The sequence below is a fragment of the Myxine glutinosa genome, chromosome 14 (genome assembly GCF_964187855.1).
Source record: "Myxine glutinosa chromosome 14, kmMyxGlut1.1, whole genome shotgun sequence".
Classification (NCBI taxonomy): domain Eukaryota; kingdom Metazoa; phylum Chordata; class Myxini; order Myxiniformes; family Myxinidae; genus Myxine; species Myxine glutinosa.
This window is the reverse complement of record NC_136274.1, coordinates 13281013-13293917: the sequence shown is the minus strand read 5'-3', so window position 1 is coordinate 13293917 and position 12905 is coordinate 13281013. Positions and strand designations below refer to the sequence as shown.

The following is a 12905-nucleotide window of genomic DNA, read 5'->3' as shown; positions in this document are numbered from 1 at the left end:
TTTCCTCCCTCTCCCTCTATTTTCTTATCCAACTAAATTATCCTGAAGCACAAAAAAGCAAGTTAATTTAATGTGGAACATCCACCTCTATCAACCTCCACCTGCTCCATCTTGTCTCGTCTGATCTTATTGCCGAACATGCCCCCACTGTCCCTGACCTTCACTCTCCACCACCAAACATGCACCCAACCATGTACCACCTCACCTTTTACATCTGGTCCACCAACAACAAAGGCTTACAATACAACGGCATTAATCTCTCTCTACAGGTTGGTGTCTTTCAATTGTTCCTGCTCGACCTTGGACTCATTTCTCAATGAACAAACTTCAGTACTGTCTTTGTCCCCGTCTCTCATCAGCTCATACCTTCACATCTCCAGATTTCCTGCGCAACATCTCATTCTTGGTAAAACAATTAATGTGGTGAGGAAATTGCCATAAAGACACTCGTCTTTTCACCTGGAAACCACCCAGTGATAGGAAACTGTGGCGTCTCCATAAAGCAATGGACAAAATCAACAAAATGTTGATTGAGGTAAGCTAACTGCCATAGAAAGCAAGGAGAAGCTGACGTTTCAAGTGTTAACCCTTCGTCAGAGCAAAAAACGATCTTTTGTTGCTCACTTTTCTTTTTCTGTTTTGCTCAGATGAAGTTTCAACACCTCAAGCATCAGATTAGACTCCTTGCTTCCCAATGCAGTTACGGAGTCCCTGCCCCTCCAGGTTGCATGCATTCTGCCAGAAACCCTTCTTTTTTTTTCTTACCTTCCCCAAAAGTCTAAGCTTGATGGTCACATCTCTTCTTTCATACCCATATTTTTTTCATGTGGAAGTGTTTTCCTGATTCCGTTGTTGTGAGCTCTTCACGACAAAATTTCCAAGTCTTCTGCCAACCAAGTGCCACCTCATGAGCTCCCCCGATATCAACCGAGCGTTCTGTTTTTAGATCTGAAAGATTCACATAGGAGCATATGTGAATAAGTCTGAAAAGGGCATTGATGGATTAATTGTGGGCAGTTGTTTACAATGGAATTTACTTATTAAAAGCAATTGTTACGGATTCGGCCCTAATTCTTGTTGGTATTATTATTATTGTTGGTTCTCAGTAAGGGTTATTGTGGTTAAAAGGTTTAAAAGCGCTCCTGGTAAAATGTGGCCGGAAATCCGGATCGTGACCCGGAGGAGAAAGGGAGCGAAGAAGAAGATGCGTGAGGAGATCGTAGAAAGACGTTTTTGTTGAAGCTCCGGACCGAGCGGTCGAGCGTACAGTGCGAGTGAACTTTGCGTCCTTGAAAGGAAGTTCGTGCGATAGGTGATATCGCCGGAGTGCTGTGGAGCCTGGGTAGTCGGGTATCTGCATTGAGGTTCCGGAGGATCCTTGCCTCAAAGCCCCGGCTCGAGTGAAAGCCGTCCGCCATTCCGCCACGTGCGCTACCTGCAGTGAAAAGGTTTTTGTCGCGTCGGCTGGGCGTTATTCCCCGGTGGGTTGCCGGGGACGGCTGTGCAAGAAAGTGGCTTTTGAGGATTATAAGGAGACTCGCTGATTGAACCGCAAACATGTACGTCGGAGCCCGTCTTTGGGAGGTTTCCCATTCCACCGCTATTGTGCTGGGTGTTGGACCACATGACCTATGGGTTGCTTCGATCGTCCACGCCTCAATTGATTGTGATCGGACATTGATCCAACGATCGCTGGAGCGAATCGACTTCGCCTTGGAGGGGTACAGAGACATTGGGGGAGTGCTGTGAGTTGGGGTAAAAGGAATAGATAAGGTGGTACCATCTTAAAATAGTGATTGTAGGGCGAATTGCTATTATTATTTGTGTCGTGATTCCGGTGTGATTTATAATATATTATTGTTTGTTCATAACCCTTGGTGTGGTCTCATTATTGATTTGATTGATTTCAACCAAGGATAACATACCTTTCTGCCGGGGACCCTCTCGGGGTTCGGAGGTTTACCGAGACCAGGGGATAGGGGAGGACCCCGTAACAGAAATTGGGGGCTCGTCCAATTGATATTCGTGGGCTCGAAATTGGGTCTGCGTCCGGGATATAAAATTTCCTAAATTTAGTCCGGGAAAGAATTCCCTAACATTCCCAGAATTCCCAAATTTGGAACTTTTTCCAACATTCCAAAAATTTTCCCCCAAAAAAAAAAATTTGTTTTTTTAATTTCTTGTGTGAAGGTTAACAGGTGTTAACAATAGTCACCATGGAGTTTGACGCAGAGAAGTTTGCAGTGACCCCGAGTGAAGCACAGTTCAGAACGTTAGTAAAATCGGGGCACGGGAAATTGGCCACACATTTTAGCTTGGAGGTCCGAACTAATATGAGGAAGGCAGAGATGCAGACAGTGGTGATACAATCTATGGTGGGATTAGGAACATGGGAAGAGGTAGCCCGGGATTGGTTACCCGAGGAACCAGAAGAGGTGGAGCTCCGGAAACTGGAGTTGCAATTGCAGAGCGAGGAAAGAAGAGCAGAACAGGAACGAGAACTCCAGGAAAGGTTAAAAGCAGAGGCAAGGAAAGCAGAAACGGAAAGAGCAGAACAGGAACGAGAACTCCAGAAAAGGTTAAAAGCAGAGGAAAGGAAAGCAGAAGAGAGAAGAGAAATGAAACAAGCAGAGGAAAGGAGAGTGGAACGAGAACTCCAGGAAAGATTAAAAGCAGAGGAAAGGAGAGAGGAACGAGAACTCCAGGAAAGATTAAAAGCAGAAGAAAGGAGAGAGGAACGAGAACTCCAGGAAAGATTAAAAGCAGAGGAAAGGAAAGCAGAAGAGAGAAGAGAAACAAGCAGGGGAAAGGAGAGTGGAACGAGAACTCCAGGAAAGATTAAAAGCAGAGGAAAGGAAAGCAGAAGAGAGAAGAGAAGAGAAACAAGCAGAGGAAAGGAGAGTGGAATGAGAACTCCAGGAAAGATTAAAAGCAGAGGAACGAGCACTCCAGGAAAGATTAAAAGCAGAGGAAAGGAAAGCAGAAGAGAGAAGAGGAAAGGAGAGCTGCAAGGGAACTCGAAGCAGAGGAGAGAAAAACCGACAGGGAGTTAAAAGACCGTGAATTGGCGTGTCAGCAGGAAATTAAAGTCAAGGAGCTGGAGTTAAGGAGAGAACAGGGAGAGGTACCATCTCTGCTGACTGGTACGACACCTAGCCAGACACCTGGGATGTTGGCAGACATGTGAGGCTGGTTCCACCCTTCAATGAAAAGGAGGTAGCCAAGTTTTTTTCCACACTTTGAGAAAGTGGCTCGACTGTTAAACTGGCCTGAGGAGTACTGGTCCATACGAGTGCAAAGTGTCTGGTGGGTAAAGCTCAAGATATTTATTCGGCTTTACCGATGGACCAATGTGCAGATTAGGAGGTATTGAAGAAACACATTCTCAAAGCCTATGAATTGGTCCCGGAAGCTTACCAACAAAAATTCCGGAATGCCAGGTGGAGTGAGAGTGAGACCCATGTGGAGTTTGCCAGATTGAAAGAAACCATGTTTGATAGGTGGTGTGATTCAAAAGGAGTTGGGAAAGACTTCGAACTATTGCGACAATTGATCCTGGTGGAGGAATTCCAACAGTGTGTCCACGTGGACATTAAAGTATACCTGGAGGAAAGGAAAGTACCAAAGTTGTATGAGGCAGCAACCCTGGCAGATGACTATGCCTTAACACACAGTATGGGGTTCCACACACCGAACTTCTCGCCCAGACCTAGTCAGGGGAGCTATGGTACATCAGGGGCGGAGAATGAAAATTCATGGGGGCGGCCTCGAGATGAAAATGAGGACCACTCTGATACCACGACTTCTAGAAATCAGAAGACTGCGGTGCCAAGACAGACCTATCGTCCGGGGGGCTCGAGGCAGACCGCCGCCCCCATGCCTTGGCAGACCACGAGGTTCTCCTCCGGGCCTACTTGCACTTTTTGCCATAAACCTGGACACTTGATGTCCAACTGTTATGTTCGTGTATTGAGGGACACAGGAGCACATCAATCTTTAATGCTTGAAGGCATCTTGCCATTGTCCGAGGAGATGGCAACTGGTGATAGTGTTCGTTTACAGGGGATTGGTGGCTGCGTTGGAGCTCCACTTCATGTCATCCAGTTGGAGTCTGATTTGGTGTCAGGACCGGTCACCATCGGTTTACAAGCCACGCTTCCTGTAGAGGGAGTATCTGTTGTTATCGGGAATGATTTGGCCGGTGGTCAAGTTTATGGTAACCCGATCGTTGTTAAAAAGCCCGGTAGGGAAAATAACACCACAACAGTTAGGGATGGCGACAAATTTAGCAATTTATTTGTAGGTGGACTGAACTTCAAAACAAAGGAAGATGTTCTGGAGTCTGCCTTCAGCAAATATGGACCGCTTTTGGAAGTGCTGCTGATAAAAGACAGGGAGACACGAAAGTCAAGAGGGTTTGGCTTTGTCACGTTTGAAAACTCAAAGGATGTCAGAGAGGCAGAAAAGGATCTGAATAGCAAGGAGTTGGAGGGTCGGACCATCACAGTCGGGAAGGCATTTCCTAGGGGTCGAGGGGGTTACAGAGGAGGACCACGGAGTAGTAGGGGTGGTGGCCGCAATCGATATTATTATGGAGGCTTCCAGAGTTATGACAGCTCCCGAAGGAAGGATTATCAGAGCAGTGGCCGAGAAGGTGACCGCCATTCAGGTGACTACTGTGACAAGTGGTTCAACCGTGATTGTTAGGAAAGTTAGAAAGAGTTGAAGCACTGAATGCTGCGGAGCAGCCGAGCCAAGATTCCTACACGGATTAACCGTGAACGCCACGTTCCTAAAGGCGTCCATGTAGTGAACTTTCCTACACGGATTAACCATGAACTCCACGTTCCTAAAGGCGTCCATGTAGTGAACTTTCCTACACGGACTAACCGTGAACTCCACGTTCCTAAAGGCGTCCATGTAGTGAATATGTCCAGGCCTCACCACCCAACCACCATGGAACCTGGCCCTCAGCTCGGCCTCCCAGAAAAAGTGCTATCGATTTGCTTGACTTGGGATTTTTGATCAACCCCTTAACCTTCATTCCAAAAGAAACTAAAAGTAAAAATCAGAGGCTGATGAGATGGAGTTTGGCTTTGCAGGGGTAACTTGGAAATTGAACATGTAAAGGGCAGGGACAATGTTGTTGCTGATGCTTTGTCCAGAGTGAATTAACTTTGGAAATCTCTGTAAGTTGTTCGAAGTTTTGTTGCTTTATTTTTTGGGAAGCATTGATTACTTGTGTTGGTTTCAAGAATTTGCCTACAAAGAAAGTTTTCGCTGTGTTCAAACTTTCTTTCTTGAGGGGGGGAAGCGTTACGGATTCGGCCCTAATTATTGTTGGTATTATTATTATTGTTTGTTCTCAGTAAGGGTTATTGTGGTTAAAAGGTTTAAAAGCGCTCCTGGTAAAATGTGGCCGGAAATCCGGATCGTGACCCGGAAGAGAAAGGGAGCGAAGAAGAAGAGGCGTGAGGAGATCGTGGAAAGACGTTTTTGTTGAAGCTCTAGACCGAGCATACAGTGCGAGTGAACTTCGCGTCCTTGAAAGGAAGTTCGTGCGATAGGTGATATCGCCGGAGTGCTGTGGAGCCTGGGTAGTCGGGTATCTGCATTGAGGTTCCGGAGGATCCTTGCTTCAAAGCCCCGGCTCGAGTGAAAGCCGTCCGCCATTTCGCCACGTGCGCTACCTGCAGTGAAAAGGTTTTTGTCGCGTCGGCCGGGTGTTATTCCCCAGTGGGTTGCCGGGGACGGCTGTGCAAGAAAGTGGCTTTTGAGGATTATAAGGAGACTCGCTGATTGAACCGCAAACGTGTACGTCGGAGCACGTCTTTGGGAGGTTTCCCATTCCACCGCTATTGTGCTGGGTGTTGGACCATGTGACCTATGGGTTGCTTCGATCGTCCACGCCTCAATTGATTGTGATCGGACATTGATCCAACAATCGCTGGAGCGAATCGACTTTGCCTTGGAGGGGTACAGAGACATTGGGGGAGTGCTGTGAGTTGGGGTAAAAGGGATAGATAAGGTGGTACCATCTTAAAATAGTGATTGTAGGGCGAATTGCTATTATTATTTGTGTCGTGATTCCGGTGTGATTCATAATATATTATTGTTTGTTCATAACCCTTGGTGTGGTCTCATTATTGATTTGATCGATTTCAACCAAGGATAACATATCTTTCTGCCGGGGACCCTCTCGGGGTTCGGAGGTTTACCGAGACCAGGGGATAGGGGAGGACCCCGTAACACAATACTGTACTTGTAAAAAGTGACCTTGGAATTTGTTTTTCCTGAGCCCGACACCCTTCTCTTCTCCCGTTCATTGCGTCAACCTGCTGACCCACTTGTCAATACATCGGCCTTTTTCCCCAATCTGACACCTTCCTTGAGCTTCCATTTTGTAACCAAAATCAAGTCTTAATCCATTAATGGAATCTACTTAATTCAAAACATTATTGATAACTTACACTTTTTCAAAATCCCCATCTAGTGAATTTTCCTTGAAGCAATCCATTTGTCTCCAAGTACCTCCACCCCCCCCCCCCCCCCACCCCCCTCTCCACCACCACTGTATTCTAACCATGCATACTGCTCCACTGACCCATTCCTTATCTGCGCAAAAATTATCGATAATCTTGAAAGAGCAAAAAAACAAAGGAATAAGGAAGAGATGGAAAACTTTATTCAAGGCTTTATCAGGATAAACCCTGAAAATTATTTTGGATTTTCCAAACATTAGGATGTGAATCGTAGTTTCAAGAGCATCAAAATGTAGGAAGGTAGGATGAAAAAAAAATTCCTTTCTTTTGTCTGGAATAGAGGATGCACAATCTAAAGGTAGCAGCACAAGTATTATACATAGGATACTCTCAGATGGACAGAACAAACGAGTACTGTAAGACCCGGGTTTATGTGGGGGATGCGTTCCTGAAAAGTGCGACGAATATCGAAATGACGTAAATCAAAGCAATTTTTCTCATCAAAATGAATGAAACTAGCAGGGTACCCGTCTTGGACAAGTTCGTTTATGCCTCACCTCAAATGAGCAAATTTTACCTCTGCCACCAAATGAGGATGGAGGTTATGTTTTCACCCTTGTCTTTTTGTCTTTTTTGTCCATTTGTGAACAAAAATCTTAAAAAGTTGTGGACGGATTCAGACGAAATTTGGCAGAGATGTAGCGTATGTGACAACGACGAAATGATTACATTTTGGTGAAGATCCGGATTCGGATCCGGCTACTATAATTTTTGAATTGATTCTTCACCGTTGGGAGATAGGGCCAAAAACGATACATAGCAGGATATCTCAAAAAGTTGTGGACGGATTTGGACGACACTTGGTGGACCGGTTGGGTGTCTGACAATGACGATTCGTTTCGATTTTGGTGAAGATCTGAATATGGATTCGGATATGACAATTTTTTTTTTTTAAAGTGATTCTTCACCATTGGGAGATAGGGCCAAAAACGATACATAGCAGGATATCTCAAAAAGTTGTGGACGGATTTGGACGAAACTTGGTGGACCGGTTGGGTGTCTGACAATGACGATTCGATTCGATTTTGGTGAAGATCTGAATATGGATTCGGATATGAGAAATTTTTTTTTTTTTAAGTGATTCTTCACCATTTGGAGATAAGGCCAAAAACGATACATAGCAGGATATCTCAAAAAGTTATGGATGGATTTGGACGAAACTTGTTGGACCGGTTGTGTGTGTGATTAGGCAGAATCGATTCAATTTTGGTGAAGATCCGGAACTGGATCCAGCTAGTAGAATTTTTAAAGAGATTCTTCACCATTGAGTGATATGGCCAACCAGGCGGAGGTATGCTCTCTACTGAGTGCCGTTCTAGTTTGGAGTGAGTATTGGTAGAAACGAGACGGCACATTAACATTTATGGCACATTAACGAGCATAAACCAGGGTATTACTGTACTATACTTTAAAAATGCAATACCGTATTTTCTATTAAATTTAATGTACAAACATGAGTGGAAAATTCGTGTTTCTAACAAAACACCTGAAATCGCTTACCCTAGTATCTTCTCCAATGTAACCACAAGTTACCTTTTCTCTTCCAACCCACAGTTCACTTGCCTGAGTTCTGGAATGCAGAACAAAGTCGAGTCAAATCAAAATGAATGATTTTTGTTGATCAGTCCAGGATATCTATCTATAATTCCAGCAATCTCTGTGTGTCTGTGTGTCTGTGTGTCTGTGTGTCTGTGTGTCTGTGTGTCTGTGTGTCTGTGTGTCTGTGACCGCTGTTTCTCGACAACCACGGGTCCGATATACTTGAAACTTGCCAGGTATATTGCTGGGGACCCGAGGATGTGCCTTTTCAAGGTTTCATATTAATCGGACAATTACTTACCGAGCTATGTCCAAAAAACGCTTCAACCAATCAGAGAGCAGCGAGCTATCACGTGTGCCGAACGTGGCGATCAGACTCTGCCTCGGACGGCACATTTGACAGCGTATTCATTTATTTCACGTTGGAAAACTATGTTGCCGTTAAACTATGTTTTAAAACGAATTCAAACTGCGATTAAATTAAAACGATTCATCCTAACTGCGATTTGCGAACTTCCGGACAGTGACGACTTATCTTCCGGCAGCCAATCACAGAACGCTCTGTTGCGTAGGCGTGGCCGATGTGAGACGAGCGGAGCTGAGCGCGTTACGAGCTGACCGCCATTACGGTACGTAATTCGATTTCTTATGCGCATTATTTCTCCCAATTCAGTCAGAGCGAAGGGCGGAAGCGAAGAGCGTTGTTTTTTTTGTTTACGGGCGTACGGGCGGGGTAGAGCGTACGGGTAGCGTTTTTTTTTTTTTTTGGCCACGGAACGGGCACCCACGTACGGGCAATGCCCTAGTAAATATAAAAACAAGCATATTCATTATTTTAATTTTAAGTTTTTGTATTTTTTTCTTTCTTTTTGGGTACAACATCAAGGCTCGTGTAAGAGCTAACATTACTCACATAAAAACAAACTGACACATAAAACATATGACAAAGGGAGCGGCAGACAAGATGGGGAGAGACAGGGAAGCACACAAGTACAACAGCAGAGAGCAGGGACATCGGGAGATCTGTGGGAGGGAGAGGGCTTGGGGGTGGGGAGACATGGAAAGGGGGGGGGGGTGGGAAGTGGGGGTGGGAGAGGTATAAAGCACATGGACACTGCGAGGACTTCCAGGAAAGAAGTCGGTATTTCAAAGGAGTGGATCTGCAGTGAATTAATGGGGGTAGAAAAGATCGAGATTTTGGATGGGGAAGATAAGACATGGTGGTGAACAGCTGTTTTAAAGACCTGGAGGGAGGAGTGGGATTGAAGAAAGTGAGGGAGTTTGTTTCAGAGACGGGAGTAAAGAGGAATGAAACAGTGAAGGTGAGCAGAGAGTCTTGATTTTGGCAGTTTCACCAGATGAGGGTTGCTGGCAGATCTTGTGCGTCCTGCAGGAATATTTGGGAGGCAGAGCACAGACAGAGCAGGGGGAGCAAGACCGGGGAAGAGTCGGTAGAAGACAGAAAGACCACCAACCTGCCTGTGGTGAGTGAGTGAAAGGCCCTCGGAGTTAGCTTAATCGCGGGAGATTCCAATGATTTTGAAAGCTTTGGTTTCAACAGCTTTGGTTTTTTGAGATATCCTGCCTCACACCTAGCTGGGCTAGGTGTGAGGCAGGAGCACCAGCCCAGAGGGGAGAACAGTATTCCATTGAGCTGCGGATGAAAGCCTTGTATGTGGTGAGGAGCTCAGGTGTGCCAAGGAAGGACTTCACATGACGAAGGATGCCCAGTCGGCGACTGGCTTTGGATGCCATCTTGGAAATGTGGTTTTCCCAGGAAAGATCATGGCAGATAGTGAGACCCAAAAGCTTGAGTGACAGAACTTATTGGAGAGGATTGTTGAGAAAGTCGATCGGAGGGTTGTCCAAACGGTCTTTTCAGAGACATCGTGAGAGTGTGAGATTTATCAGGATTGAAAGACATGTTCTACTTGTTTGACCAGTCTGTGATTGTCCAGGTCTGCAGAGAGTGAGGACGCTGCAGACTGCCAATCTGAGGGATGAGATATGGAGCAGCAGAGAGTAGAGTCATCAGCAAAGAGATAGAGAGGATTTTCCAGAGAGTCAGAGAGATCATTAATGAAGACCAGAAAAAGCACAGGGCTCAGAACACTGCCTTGGGGAACTCCAGCCTGAACAGGAAGGGGAGATGAGAGAAATCCATTCAGGGCCATACGTTGACTACGACCAGAGAGGAAGTCCGAAAGCCATGCATGGAGATTTCCATGGATACCATAGGATGAGAGTTTGGTGAGCAGAGCAGGGTGCCAGACCGTATCGAAGGCACGTGAAATGTCAAGGGAGACAGCTCTAATTTCCTGTTTGACATTGAGGACCTCCATCCATTGTTGAGACAGCATAAGCAGCATGTCCAGAGTAGAGTAACCTGGTCCGAATCCAAATTGATGATAAGAGATCAAGCCATTGGAGAAGAGGAAGGATTCGAAATCCGAAACAATGATGGATTCCATGACTTTGCTGATAATTGGGAGCAGGCTGATTGGTCTGTAGTTGTAAGGATCTGTTTTTGCACCTTTTTGTGTAAAGCAGTAATGTTGGCTGATTTCCAAGCTGATGGAAGATGACTTTGAGCAAAAGAGAGGGTGAAGAGAATAGAGAGACGGTGTGAAAGAGCGGCAGAGCAGGATTTTAGGACCCGTAGGCTGATGCCATCTGGTCCAGTTGCAGAATCAGTCGAGGATTGACAGAAACTTCTCCACCTTTTCAGGAGAGAAGGACACAGAGTCCAGAAGCAGCTGGGTACAACGGGTACAGAGAGAGACGGGTTTGGGACACAAATCAAAAGTTTGAGTCATCAGCAAAGAGATAGAGAGCATTTGCCAGACAGTCGGAGAGATCATTGATGAAGACCAGAAAAAGCACAGGGCCCAGAAGATATATCGATTATAGAATAGAAGTAGATATACTAGGTATATCGAAGAAGTAGAAGGTACATCGTAGGTATATAGTGCCGATATAAAGTCTAGACCCCCTTTCAAATTTTCACCTTTTGTTCCCTTATAACGAGGAATTAAATTGCATTAAACCAAAATTATTCCACCTTTATTTACACATCGTAACCCATAACTTCCAAGTGAAAAAGAAATTCTACAAATCTCAGAAATTGAATTAAAAATACAAAACTAGCTTATCGTTGTTTTTTGTTTTGTTTTGTTTTGTTTGTATACTGAATCGAGGCTGGTGAAAGAGCTAACATTTACTTCACAAACAAATCAACCAGACAAACAAAATATATAAAAAGAGGGCGCGGAAGACAAGATGGGGAGAGAAGGGGAAGCACACAAACATAACATTTGAGAGCAGGGAGATGTGTGGAAGGGAGCGGGCTTGGGGGGAGGAGGCGTGGGAAGGGGGGGGGGGGTGGGAGAAGTATAAAACACAAGGACACCAAGGACTTCCAGGACAGAAGTTGGTATTTCAAAAAAGTGGAATTGGGGTGAAATTAGCAGGGGTAGAAAAGATCAATGTTTTGGATGGGGGAAGATAAGAGATGGTGGTGAACAGCTGTTTTAAAGACCTGGAGGGTGGAGTGGGATTGACGAGAGTGAGGGAGTTTGTTCCAGAGGCGGGAGAAAAGAGGAATGAAGGAGTGAAGGTGAGCAGAGAGTCTTGATTTTGGCAGTTTATCCATAAGAGGGTTGCAGGCAGATCTTGTGCGACCTGTAGGAATATTTGCGGGACAGAGCCCAGAGAGAGCTGGGGGGGGCAAGGGCAGAGAGGAGTCGGTAGAAGACGGAAAGACCACCAACCTGCCTGCGGTGAGTGAGTGAGTGAGAGGCCCTTGGAGTTAGCTTCATCGCGGGAGATTCCAATGATTCTGAACGCTTTGGTTTCAACAGCGTGAAGACGAGCTAGGTGTGAGGCAGGAGCACCAGCCCAGAGGGGAGAGCAGTATTCCATTGAGCTGCGGATGTAAGCCTTGTATGTGGTGAGGAGCTCAGGTGTGCCAAGGAAGGACTTCGCACGACGGAGGATGCCCAGTCAGCGACTGGCTTTGGAGGCCAGATTTGAAATGTGGTTTTCCCAGGAAAGATCATGGCAGATAGTGAGACCCAAAAGCTTGAGTGACAGAACTTCTTGGAGAGGATTATTCAGAAAGTGGATGGGAGGGTTGTCCAGTCGGTCGGTCTTTTCGGAGAGACATCGTAAGAGTGTGAGATTTTTCAGGATTGAAAGACATGTTCCACTTGTTTGCCCAGTCTGTGATTTTGTCCAGGTCTGCAGAGAGTGAGGAGGCTGCAGACTGCCGATCTGAGGGATGAAGAATGGAGCGACGGAGAGTAGAGGAAGCACCTTTGACAGCTTGGTGGAAGCACCTTTGACAGCAATTACACCTGTAAGTCTGTTGGGATAGGTCTCGACAAACTTTGAACATCTTGATTGCCAATATTTGCCCATTATTCTGTACAAAACTGTTCAAGCTCAGTCATGTTGGATGGGGAGCATCGGTGAATAGCAATCTCCAAGTCTTTCCACAGATTCTCAATGGGAATCAAGTCTGGCCTTTGGCCGAGCAACACAAGGACTTTCACGTTCTTGTTCTGAAGCCATTCCAGTGTTGCTTTGGCTGAATGTTTGGGGTCGTTGTCCTGTTTGAATGTAAATCTTCACCACAGTCCAAGGTCTTTTGCACTCTGAAGAAGGTTCTCCTCAAGGATTTGCCTGTACTTGGCTCCATTCATTATTCCCCTTATCCTTACAAGTCTCCCAGGCCCTGCCACTGAAAAGCATCCCCATAGTATGATGCTGCCACCACCATGCTTCACAGTAGGGATGGTGTTAGATGGGTGATGAGCTGTGCTC

General features: G+C 45.7%; 1 protein-coding gene across 3 annotated transcripts in view; it reads right to left on the bottom strand.

Annotated features, from left to right (window-relative positions):
• Nucleotides 1-12905, bottom strand: part of DEPDC5 (DEP domain containing 5, GATOR1 subcomplex subunit) — a 159917-nt gene that overhangs the window by 133789 nt on the left and 13223 nt on the right. For all 3 annotated transcript variants that reach the window (XM_068135206.2, XM_078767894.1, XM_078767893.1), the window contains exon 8: nt 8043-8112. In XM_068135206.2, coding sequence (XP_067991307.1) covers nt 8043-8112 — 70 coding nt within the window. The remainder of the gene's footprint in view (nt 1-8042; nt 8113-12905) is intronic.